Genomic DNA, 13,625 nt, shown 5'->3' on the forward strand with positions numbered 1-13,625 from the left:
ACCACAACCTGGAAGGGACTTAGGGCCTGTCTTAGGCCTAGCGGGGGAATCTGGCCTAATCCGGGAGCCACTGGAACCCGGACACTACCTTCTTCCTTGGTGTCCCTGCTCCAAATGTCTGCAACTGCCAGCAACATTCTATCCTGCATGAGTGGCTCCTTGAGCCATATGTTTGCTCTCCTTCCCACGTGGTATTGCAGCCCCTGAAGCTGCTGGGACGTGTAGTCCCTAGGTCTCCTCAGCGGAGCCTGTTCTAAGATGGCCGCCGCTATCGGCCATACTGTACATGCACAAGACTGCTACGGCGCATGTGCGAAGCAAACAAGATGGCGACTCCCCAGCCCTGCCCCTGACAGCCCGCAGTCCCTGCACATATGCTGTGTCCGCTCGTAGTGCTGGCGGCACCCGGGTCGATCTGCAGGAGGAGAGGGGGAATTGAGTGTGGGAAGAATTGAGTGTCAAGGGACTGAGTGTAAGGGGGGTTGGGATTTGAGAGGAAGATGGATTGAGGGAGTAGGACTGAGTGAGATGAGGTGGGCAATGAGTAAGAAAGGAGGCAGCAGAGTGTGAGCGAGACAGACAGGGGGTGTAAGAGAGGGTGAGAGGAGTGTAAGAGAGGGAGGGGACGAATGAGAGGGTAGTGTAAGATAGGGACGATAACTAAGGGAGTGTGGGTGTAATAGAAGAAGGGGGTGAGGTAGAAGAGAAAGGGCATGTGAGTGAGGGGGAACATTGAAGGGGAAGTGAGCTAGTGAGAAAGGTGTAGTAAGTGACCAAGAGTTGAGGGGTGAGTGAGCAATAGAGGGGAGTGAGTGAGCAAGAGAGAGAGAGGGGTGTTAGAGAAGAAGGGGAGAGGGGTGTGAGAGGGAGGGGTGAGGTAGAGGAGTGAGAGGGGAGTGTGAGAGAGGGGGTGTATAAGAGGGTGGATAAGAGAGAGTGATAGAGTGTAAGTGAGGGAGGGAAAGAGGTGGAGTTGTAAATGAGAGAGGTGGAGAGATGGGAGGGTTTGAGGTGGGTATGTAAGAGAGAGAGGGGAGTAGCGTGTGTAATATTGAGAAGGGAGAGTGGTGGGGGTATAAGAGAGGAAGGAGGAGTGGTGGGGGTGTAAGAGAAGGAGTTAGGCCTCGATTATACCGAGCTGCATTGCGGCAGCGTTATCCTGTGATGTATCCCTGTGCTGCCGCCAAGCGGCATCTTGGTTATATCGGGGAGACAGAAGAGAAAGTAGCAGAGGCGGCTTGGAGGGGTGGGCATGAGCCCTCATTGGGTGAACCTCTCACGTTACACGGCCGTCGCGTCAAGAAAACAATTTTTCACATCTCTTCAGGAGACTGCAGCTCTAGGCAGCGCACTGGCATGTAAACCATCAGTGGACTTCAGGGGATTGTTTTCCAGCCGCGCAGCCTCGCACCACTTGGTGTCGCGGGCGTCTTCTGGTATAATCATGGCCTTAGAGTGAGAGAGCGGGAGGAAGATTAAGAGAGAAAGAGGAAGCAAGGGAGGGGCAGAGGTCGGGGTGTAAGAGACAGGGGGGATAATACATGGGGGGAGGGGGAGGATCAGAGGGTAGATAAATAGAGGGTAAGTGTGAGAAGGGGGGATAAATAGAGGCTGAGAGAGCCGGGGGAGAAATAGAGGCTGAGAGTAGGTGTGAGAGAGAGCCCAGAGGAGTGTGAAAGTGGGGAGTGTAAGAGAAAGATGGGATGGGCTTGCAAGACTCTCGTCTGGGCCCTGTGAAAGCTGTCAGTGGCACTAATGATAATACTGGAAACTCACTGTGTTTGTTAGTCCATTTTATCTGAGACTAGGTACTGCTCACAATGTTATTTGAAATATTCCAAACAAACATTTTTTTTTCAATCCCTACAAATAATGAACATAGTTTTGCAAACACAACTTGACATCTCTCCTCCTTCACATATTAAAGAAAAATGCAATGTTTAAAAAATGCTCTCACTGACATTACCTAAAAGCAATAAATATTAGTTAATTTAAATATGACATACAATTTAAGGTAAATTCAAATACTGTCATCTAGTTTTGGAGGATGGTAATGTGTTAACCCATAGACTCTGTTTCTGTCTCTTTACTCTCCTCTAAAACCTATATTCCAGGCTCTGGGTGGGAGTAATGCCACCTTTAGGTATGATTTAACTAACATCATCTTAAATCTCTGTGTTAAATGTAATAGACCTACAGTATGTGTATATTCGTTGTTAGCGGACATGCCTTTTTTGCATATCATCACCACTATCAGCCTTTATACTTAATGCGATACCTTTTCCAGACGAAAACATGTCTCACCGTAACGTCATTCAGATTCGAAAATACATGTGAATGTTTAGCAAGGTGATAACATGGGTTAGCGCCTTGTTAAGTCTGCAATGAACCTCTGGGTCCAGAGCAGAGTCGCTGCACTAAATGTCCCCACATTTCATACCTCCACTCTAACTGTACAACTCCCCTGCATTTGCTTCATGCATTGCTTGATGACAATAACTATTTGCATAAAACTGTTTTACATATGCATTTGCAGTGTATTGATGCTTTGTGCCCTGTACAAATACTTATCAACAAGGAGCCTGAGTCATATTGAAATCTTGCAGTTTATTATTTTAGAAAAAAAGCTTTTTTCATGTCTAGTTTTTCTAATATGTTGCTTGAAATGCAGCTTGCTATTCATGACACATTTCTGCCTATATCAAACAGTGCAGCACTCTGTGATGTGGCATGTTTACAGGACTGTCATATTTTTTTCATTTAATCTTACTGTATATCCCACCACCAGGTGTATCTACCATAGTGATTTCCAAAGTAAACAAGCTACAAAAGAACAGACATCCAAATGATTGATTTTCAGTGTTCAATTTTTGGAGGAATTAGAACATGACATGCAAGTCAAGTGTGCAGCTATAAATCAGCTTTATGGACTTACTTTTTATTTGTGTTACAGTATGCTCTAGAGCCATTGCTTTTATTTCAGCATTTACTGTAAATCAAACAATATGCATTGAATAAAAAATGAGTTATGCGTTGACTTGTTACAGGTAGTACATGTTCATAGTGGGGAAATACAGATTTATGTGTCACTGTCTAAAAACATGTCCATGCGTTATAATCAAATGACATATACCTAGTATCACAAATATTAGCATTTCATACAATATACTCTAAGTAGAAGCATATTTTTACCATTTCCATTTGTCACGTTTCTCCCATGTTACTATACTGTACCAGTACTTATCTTGTGATTAAATAAGAAAGCAGTGGGGCTGTTGTCCAGAAACATATGTGGTTTTACAACTTTTCCAAACTTTTTTCACTGTTATCAAAAAAAAACAACACTGACTTTCCTTCAGGAGCTACAGAAGATATCTCAAAAATATATTACAACAGGAATGTATAAATAAGATTTCAAAAAAATAATGCAATTGAAGATGCTTAAACAACATTTTTGTAGAGTATGCTAATGTAGAACATTTGGCAAACATAGGTATCTGAATATTTCAGAAGTTTATCTTTTATTTGCAATTGGTGTTGTATTACAATGTCTATTCCAGTTATTGAATGTAAACACATTGTAATAAAAAATATTCTTTTTTGTAATGGAATGTTGTAATGTGAAAATAATAACAGGTAAATGATAAGATTCTATTACATTTGTTTAAAACATGTTGTATGACATTTTCTCTGCCAACCCACACAAATATTAAAACCAGAAAAAGGCAAAAGAAAAAAACATTCGTGGATACAATCTATTATTTTTAATTATTCAACTAGGAATGTATATTTTAATTGTTTATAAATATGTGTGTTACCTGCGTTTTGTAGTTAATGACCAGGTCTGCGATTCCTTATTTTATTTTGCTATTTAAATTTTCAATGAAGCATGCTAGAGGGAAAAGGGGAGGGGGTGCTGAATACTGACACTGAGTGGCTGTGTTTGCAGTTAGCTCCTGCAGTTGGACTTCTAGACACAGAGATTGCTCAGCCAGTCAGCTAGTGCTGCTGCCGCTTCCCGACAGAGCCTTGCAGAAGCTTGGGGACTGAGGCTGCATGAAGCAACCTCCAACAGATCCAGAGAGACGGAGCAGAGCAGGACAACCAGAGAAAGATCACTGGCCAATTGGCCATGGCATCTAACTTTAATGATATTGTAAAGCAAGGTTATGTGAAAATCCGCAGCAGGAAGCTTGGGGTAAGTCTCCATTTTATAATATTTCTTTTTAAATCTGGCAAACATAACATATTTTTCTGTTTTTTATCTGTATGATTATTTTGTTCCTGGTTTACAGTTCTTTTATAGTATGATTGCTACTGTCTTTAGACACTTTCCCTTTCTTATGTAAGAGGTCACAGGGCATGTTGTGGGGACCTGAAATGAGAATGAGTAAGATGCTTCTTGTATCCAGGACAGAGGAGTGCGATTGTCTGCATTTACAGTATACAGCCAGTGCTCTGGAATTGATGTGAGCAGAAGCGAGGGGATTCATGTCATGTTCTTTCGTGAGGGCTTTACATTAGTGGATCTCGTACTGGATTAACTTCCTGTCTTGGGATCACAGGTACATATCTTGTTGGTACAGTAGGTCATATCGTTCGGTCAAGAATAAATGTGAGAGACAGAAGTGTGACTCCCTGATTTGATGAACAACCTTGCCAACCACTTCAGTGCTTTCAATGCTGTGCTTTCCTTTTCAGCACTGAAGGGGTTGGGTATATGGGATATACCCCCACATGGGATATGTATTGTTAATATCAATCGTTCAAAATGTTACATTTGATCAAATACATCAAGGAATTGGAAGGCTAAATCTACATTTGCAACAACAAAAATGCACAAACTACTGTATGTTTCTAAATACTGTATCAATAGAAACAAAAGTGGAAAAACGATAAGAGAAGATTATTTTTCAAGGGCCGAAATACAAAGCGTTAACAGTATTGAGTGGTCCACATACAGTAGATAAATCCCTTCACGTTTTCACTTTGTATTTGATTGACGTGTTTGGAACAGTAATTCGATTTAGCCTGTATGTTAACTTGGTAAAAAAAAATGCTTTGCTACACCGTTGCTTATTCACATTTACAATATGGATAGCAGAGAAAGAAACCAGCCACTGAACTACAGCTAGTACATTTACAAAACAATACATTGCTTAGTTCATTATGGTCATTTATTTTTTACTTCTCAACTAAAATTGCTCAAATATTGTCATTTCCCTGGACGGAGATAGGGTAATTAGGAGGTTGACCCTTTGTATTTATTTTGGTTTTGTTTAAGGGCTAATCAGGAATTCTAGTAAAGGTAATATGTTATTACTGCATTAAGCATGTGCACACTGTTTAATCAGCTATCTTTCTGTTTTTAAATTGTATTCCCTGTGTTTAAGCAACAACATAAACATGGGATGAAAAATGAACACATTTCTTAGTATTGGAAAGGTAGACATTAAAATACTGTAATGATGGTTATCTTATCTTGGGCACATGTGATGTTAGAAGACATGCAACAGCAGATTGAAGGCTCAGTCTAGCACCTGTGTTATCTGAAGGACTTCTGTCAAATAATGCACTATGTTCCCTAAAGAAAGTCAGATAAGGATGAGTCCATCAGAAATCTAAAATTCTACAAGTAGCTAGGAGCTTATCTCTACTTTGAACATCATTCATCTCCAATACAGATGCTATACAGCAATGGTAAAGCATTTGGCACTTGGGATAGGGTATTACAAACTGCATAGATCTAAATATTTCTGGAATATTACTGTATGTACTGTAGTCTCTTTACCAAACAATAGCTCGTATTTGCAAGCTGTTGCAAATGTCTGCAATGTTATGGGTGGCAGTTAAAACTTTTTTTTTTTACTTAATATCTTTTCAATTACTTGTTGATTTATATTAGTGTAATTTACTTGAGAAGCACACATTATCATTTTTTGATAAAACTATTATCTTTGTAAACATGTATAGTTTTCTTGCGATATTTGTATTAATTTATATTGTATGGTGGCATCTCCTGATTAGCACAACAGTAAAAGATACAACAGGTTTGTATAGTGTACAGTCTAACATAAATATAATATGTAGTAGTTGCATGTTTGAGTCACAATTACTAACAAGGTAAACCTTTCCATTTTTTATATAACTTGGGTATATGCTGCCCAAACAACATAAGGTGTTTGCATTATGCAGTGGTTGTTGTGTTTTAATGCAGTTAAAAACATAATTTGCACAATATAGTATGTATGTGAATGCATTTGTGTTTTACTGTTCTATTTCAGTTGTTCATTTGTGTTTGTTCAGCAGCATGTTATCGCAATTAGTTGTTTAATGAAAAAGGCCAATTTACTATTATTTATACATTAATCATGGGTGTGGTATTTGTGCAGAGTGAAACAAACCATTTAAATGTACAACGATTCCAATCTACTGCGGTTTGGTAAACACTACAGGTTGTTGTTATCATTTGGAAAATGTCTATTTTATCAGTGAAAAATTCAGATTTTTTTTCATAGTAGTTCAAATAATTCAGTAGTGATACATTATAATTAATATGTGTATTTATTTCCACGATAAATCAAATAAATTCATTTTACTAGCAGAGTAATTTATAATGTAAGCAACAGTTGTTTGTTGATGTGTAGTACCAAGAGAATCTAGGTGGCTAATGACAGTTTTAATGCCAAAAGGGCAATAAAGATTCCTATAACATATAGGCTTATATTTGTCCCCTGACAGATATTTCTCCGTTGAGACTGATGTATTTTTCTTGATTTATGTCTCAGAGAGCAATATAAACAATCTAAAGATACAGTTTACTGATCTAATGTAACATGTGGAATTGATAACGTACCAACATTCACTGCTTCGAAATCAACTGAATGGTAAACTTGAGGATGAGCTGATAATAAAGTGAAGGGCTTTATTTCAGATACTGTGAAAATCGGTGATTCACTACTGTAGGTGTATTCTTAGATAGATGAGTTCTCTTCTTTTGATGTCTTTCTTGATAGAAAAGTTGATTAATATGATAAATAATGGCTTTAACAACTGATACTATACATACCAAATGTTAAGCAAATGCTAAGCTTAAATGTTTAATGTTTAATTATATAGTTCCACATAAAAAAAAATATTGCTCCTTTAAAAATTAAAAATTGTTTGGATTTTTCCTTTTTTTCTGATATTCAATTACATTCTTCACTGTTAAATACAATCATTTTACTTTAGAGATATACTGTATTTGTGAAAACCCATAAAAATGTCTCTATGTGTTTTGTACAATTTGCTTTACAACTCATCCCTGGTTACCGGATGTTTCAAATTAATGTATCATTCTTTCACAATTAGGGATAATGTACTTCATAAGAATACTACATTATATTTAGGCATAGTACTGCACCGACACACTTTATTCGAGCAAATACCCAGTATGTACCTGGCAGATACCTGGAATGCGCCGCTCCTCACCTCTGACAAGCCCCGTTGTGTTTGCCTTCCAAGCCTGGGTTCATGCCTGGCTGACGGGCGGCTGATCTGTTAAATGATAATGATTAGGATTTAATAGGCTGCAATGCTTCGCGTGTCTACCAGATGGCATAAATTCATGAATTGTAATGCAGTATATATATATATACTGTGCAGTATTGCAGCCAGCGGGAATAAAATGCTTCAATCCCTGCCTGGAAAATACCTCAATGCACTCGGGCAGAAAACAGTCACAAACCTCAATACACCCGGGTATACCCGAATTCGTGGGACTAGCCGAGCTCGAATAAAGTGTGTCGCCAGTGTAGGTTTTATTGCCCTTTTTAGTTTTTCAAAGGCATGCAATGGGCAATATGCTACACTATGTAGTGACCAAAAGAGGTAAAAACAGTGGATATTATAACATCAATTACTTAATTACACTTTATATCTTGTAAACAAACAATACTTTTCGGCATACTATAGAAATAATGCGTCTGACCCTCCAGCATGAAAGATATATAAAAGAGAAATAGCTATATAAATGTTAAAAGACCCAGTTCAAACTAACCTATGGCATTTGGTAATAAAGTTTTTTCTGAAATTGTTGGCAACTACAGTCATATCCCGGTTTAAGGACACTCACTTTAAGTACACTTGCGAGTAAGTACATATCGCTCAATAGGCAAACGGCAGCTCGCGCATGTGCCTGTCAGCATGTCCTGAACAGCAATACCGTCTCCCTACCTGTACCGAAGCTGTGCGCAAGCGGGGAGACTATAGAGCCTGTTACAAATGCGTTATTTACATCAGTTATGCACGTATATGGCGATTGCAGTACAGTACATGCATCGATAAGTGGGGAAAAGGTGTGCTTCACTTTAAGTACATTTTCGCTTTACATACATGTTCCGGTCCCATTGCGTACGTTAATGCGGGGTATGCCTGTATTCATTTGTACTGTAGATAGACAAACCAGTCCAAATCCATTTCCTGGATTTTTTAGACCAAATCTGCAACCCTTTGCCCCCCCCCCCCCGGCCTCCCATGCCCCCAACCAACAACCAAAATCTGTCTGCGGATTGGGCACTAAAAAATATGTGCGGATCAATCCAAATCCACCATTGAATAGAATCTGGATGGATTTTTAAGAATCTAATCCGCGGATCACAAATCTGTTCCCGGATTGTTAAAAATACACACACGGATTTATACGAAGAGAGAGAGAGAGCGGGAGAGAGCGCGAGACAAAGAGAGAGAGAAAGAAAGATCCTCCCCTGCAAATTAACCCATATCCGAATTTTGGTTTCTCTCAGAAATAAAATAAAATCTGAAACTGTGGATTTCCTTTTATGAGACTGATCCGCGTAAATCCGCAGACCAAAGGAACCAGCCGACCTGAGGCGGAGCCAAATCTGCAAACAAAATCTCCCATCTGTGTATTTGGTCTATACATTATGCAAAATGCAGTGTTATATACACCCTCACCACAATGGCACAACATATCATTGCAAACCTATTAAATAAAATTAAAAAATAAAATTGGGGTGATTAGGTGCAGGCTGTAAGATGTCAAAATAGGTTACCGGTGAAGAAAAAAAGGTTTGTAGACTAATTATGGAAGCTGATTTGAATATTGAGTAAGTAATAGACACAAGGTTCCATTGTACTAATAAGGTATTTTGAACAAAAAAAAAGCTGTACTAATGTTATATAAAGATATATTGATAATCTTACTACATTGAACTTCCTTGATATAATTTACAACTGTATTACTTTTTTTGGAACATAAACATAAATTATTCTGCTGTCAGTTATAGTGGTATTACCGCTTCTTGCATTATACCATGATTTATCACACCTTTTGTATGGGTTTAAAAGGGTAATTGTACAGAGTCCAAAGTGACCATTTGGCTGTTTTCAGATGGAAATTCATATTGACTTGACAATGTGTACTTTAGGTGAAAAAAGACCAAAACAGGCATTTCTGAATACAGCTCAACCCCATTATAGTGCGATCCACTACAACGTGGATCCGCATATAACGCGGTCTTAGCATGGCTCCCGATTTAAAAACATCTCCAAGGCTTATTTTTTTTAAATCACATTAAATGCTTTATTGCTTACAGACACATATACACACGCACGCCTCCCTCCTACACTAAGTATTTTACCATACCATGCAGGAATCAAACCCATGACCCTTCATACACTATACCAAGACACTTCATTGACTCTATAAATAAACTTAATTTCTAAGTTTGTTTATAGAGTCAATGACCACACCAATCTTATGGTGTAGCAACTAGAGTATTGCTACTAGTGCATCAAGGGTCATGGGTTTGATTCCTTCATGGTATATACAATTATTATTTTATTTTAATTTTAATTATAATGTATAACTTATAAATTATTATTTTATTAATTTTATAATTTATAAATTATTATATAAAATAATAATGTATAAATTATACTACACCATGCAGTAATCAAACCCATGACCCTTCATATACTAGTTGCAATTCTCTAGCTGCTACACCATAGGTTGGGTTAATGTCTTTGACTCTATATACTGCCTTTCAGTACTGTGCAGTAGAAGTTAAGTTTGTTTATAGAGTCAATGACATCACACCAATCCTATGGTGTAGCAGCTAGATAATTGTAACTAGTGTATGAAGGGTCATGGGTTCGATTTCTGCATGGTATGGTAAAATTATTGGTGCAGGGGGGAGGTGTATGTATGTAGGTATGTATGTATGTATGTCCGTTAGCAATAAAGCAATGTAATTTACTTGACCATGTGTCAAGCAATGTTACTAATGTAAGAAAAGTAACCTCCTTGTACAGTATATATAGGCAGAAAGCACGCTAACGTAGATATAAAGTAAAATGTTGCTCACATTTAAACTTTTAGAACTTAATTTTGTGAGCATACTGTATCTTAAAACAAGTGCACCTTCTAAATGGAGAAATAAATTACAATGGAATCAAATATTATCTGTCCTCTTATTATTACCCCAAATATTAAATATTGGCTTACAATTTTACTGTACAAGTCATAGTATAAAAAGTTGTAAAATTTATAAGCTACCAGATGCCTTACTAAAGAAATCAAGGTGTCTGTACAACTGTAACTATTCAATCCATTTTCTTTCAGAAAGGTTTGGTTTGGAAGGTTAAAATAAAAGTTGTTTATTTTAAACCCATCTTAAAGTACTCTCTTTTTACAGTACATAAAACACAGGATACTATTTAATCACCTTTTTTTAAATATTAGATTGGGGTGTTTTTTAAGCACCACTCCATACATACAAGTTTAAAATAAGAAGATTTTCTCTGAATATTTATACCAATTAAATTATACTGCTTCAACATGTGTTAAATTTGTTATATCAAAAAGAGTTCAACATGAAGTCTGGATGATTTTTATAGTATGAAGCAAACTACAGTGTCTTATGGGATGGACACTCATAAAGATTTTTATTTTATCTGGTCTTGTCACCTTTTTTCCAGCTAGGTTGCATTGATGAACACAGTGTATAGTTCAATCCTTATGCCCTAGTAGATAAACTACCATGAGACAGTGGTGGTGTAATAATCCCCCAAGGATAATGCTTATACTGGGCTGAATTTACTGTACCTTGTTTTCCCCTTAATCATATTGGACTAATGTGGGAATATTATTACTTGAACTAATGTCATTATCTTGAAAATGTCACTAGGTACAGTAATATGTTTACTAAATAAATACAGTGCTTTAAAAATATAATAACCTTGAAACTGGGATCCTACAGTACATCTTTATCACACTCAAATGAACACCGTAATCGCATTGCTAGTTATGCAGCAGTGAAGAAGATAATCCTTAGAAATACCATACAGAGTCACAGCACACATACAGTACATATAATGTATACGCCTAAATATTTTGCACTAAACCACTTATAAATATACAGTACAGTAGGTATGTTGTAACTACCATGTTGGCTATACTGTCGTAACATTGTGGCTGTATTAGGATATACAGTACGAGCTTCACTCTTAGGTCCTTATTCTATATATTCTATAATCCACCTTAAAACACACCTCCTTATCGAAGCACATGTGGAGCTCTGTGGCTTATACTTTACACTTCATACATCGACCTTGACCCCTTGCAGACGCACTTACCAGAACACATTCCTACTGTCTCTGTATATTCTTCCTACTTAAAAATTAGATTGTGAGCTCTTCGGGGCAGGGGCTACTTTTCCTAAGTGTCACTTTTATGTCTGAAGATTTCCTTCTCATTATGTGTTATTTGTATTATTTGTTATTTATATGATTGTCATGTACAGTATATTACTGCGGTGAAGCGCTATGTACATTAATGGTGCTATATAAATAAAGATATACATACATACAGCTAAACCCCATTATAACGCAGTGCTCGGGGGCAACAGAATGAGACCGCTATAAAATCGCGAAATGGCCACCGCGAGGGGACTACGGCTACACTTATAGTGCCGGCAACGGTGATGTCAGGCTGTGGAAAAATAAAATTGAGATGACTTCCAGCGATTGCAACCAAGCCGTGTCTTCGTCGCGCTTACTATAAGTGCACGCGACAGCAGCAATGCATTTGTTTTGATGCAACGTTGCATCGCTGTTCCTGGCACTATATGTGCAGCCTTACCCGGCATCTGCAGCTCTCTCCTCTCCCTGCTATATCAGGCTTGTTCCACGTGCGCGGCGCACATCTTCAAGGTTTTTTTAATTTTTTTTATTATTATTATTATAACACACATATACACACATATACACACATATACACACATATACACACATATACACACATATATACACACACCTCCCCCTACACTAATAATTTTACCATACCATGCAAGAATCGAACCCATGACCCTTCATACACTAGTTGCAATTCTCTAGCTGCTACAGCATAGGATTGGTGTGATGTCATGGACTCTATAAACATTTTACAATCAAGTAAATTACACTGGTTGTGACTATGTAAGTGATGGCAATTTGATCTCTGATAAGTGCCACAGTCCTGATGTAAAAGTCGTTAACTATGACAGAATTACAGATTAGCCGATATGTCTTTTTGAGCCAGTCCTTGCTGTAGTCAATACTGTTTAGGCAGAACTACTGTACGACACATATCAGAAGTTTCAGCATTTAGGCACAGCAGATATATATGTGCTTAACCAATCATTTTCTATGCCCAAATGTAATTTTATATTATTATTTTAGGGTGTATGAATATATAAGTATTCCAATTACAATTTGTTGTTTATTTCCATTTCAATTAATGTAAAAAAAGGTAATTCAAATATTTGTAAATACATCAAGGTTCCTTACGGTACATCAACTGTGCTTCAGAGGTTTTTTTTCTTTAAGTACTTTCAGGAGGTGTTAGTTGAGGAATAATTTTACACACTAATGAGCTGTATCTTGCGACTGGTGAAGAAAAAATGTGAACTAGCGCTAAAGTGTAATACACAGTGTGATATTCAAAATCTTGTAATAAAGGTTGGCTGCCCGGTGATACTGCCAGTACTAACAGAATAAACTAAAATAAAGAAAAACCTGGCGCCAGATAGTCAGTGGAATGTCCTGTACTCCTCAAGGGAACCGCACACTTGCTCGACAGACCATGCAAAGAAAAGAACACAAACAAACAAAAATCATAGCGCAACACTGTAGGGTAAGCAGTATTGAACTAATACACATAAACAGTTAAGAATCCTAGCGATAATTAAAACAATTTTTTATTATTAAAAAGAACTATGCCAAGACCGACTATGGCAAATACAAGGAACCGCAGGTCATCCGGAGCACAAAAATTGGAGCCCTACTTACATACAGCAAGATTAAGCTCGCATGGTAGGAACAAGTCCTAAGTAGAGATGATCTCCCTGGCGGGTGATGCCTCTGCTCCACTGCGGCTCAGACACCAGTCAGTCCTTCGATGGTAACCGGAACAGCTCCGGCCGTGGGGGCTGGTGTGCGGGGTCCACAGCTCTGCACCGCGTGTAGACACACGCCTCACTTCCTCCTACGGAACAACAGGAAGTCTCTGCGCGCCCGCGCGCGATAGTGCCTGTTGTCTTAAAGGAACAGCTGGCTAGCTGAAGGGAAAGCTGGGCTCCAAT

The 13,625-nt window shown here is 38.1% G+C and overlaps 1 protein-coding gene across 1 annotated transcript in view; it reads left to right on the forward strand.

The window, feature by feature from the left end:
• The first annotated feature begins 3,967 nt into the window (after positions 1–3,967).
• Positions 3,968–13,625, forward strand: part of DOK6 (docking protein 6) — a 521,007-nt gene continuing 511,349 nt past the window's right edge. The window contains exon 1 of the mRNA XM_075585441.1: positions 3,968–4,198. Within this exon, the coding sequence (XP_075441556.1) occupies positions 4,133–4,198 (66 nt within the window). The 5' untranslated portion in view covers positions 3,968–4,132. The remainder of the gene's footprint in view (positions 4,199–13,625) is intronic.

Source organism: Ascaphus truei, chromosome 2, assembly GCF_040206685.1.
Source record: "Ascaphus truei isolate aAscTru1 chromosome 2, aAscTru1.hap1, whole genome shotgun sequence".
NCBI lineage: Eukaryota > Metazoa > Chordata > Amphibia > Anura > Ascaphidae > Ascaphus > Ascaphus truei.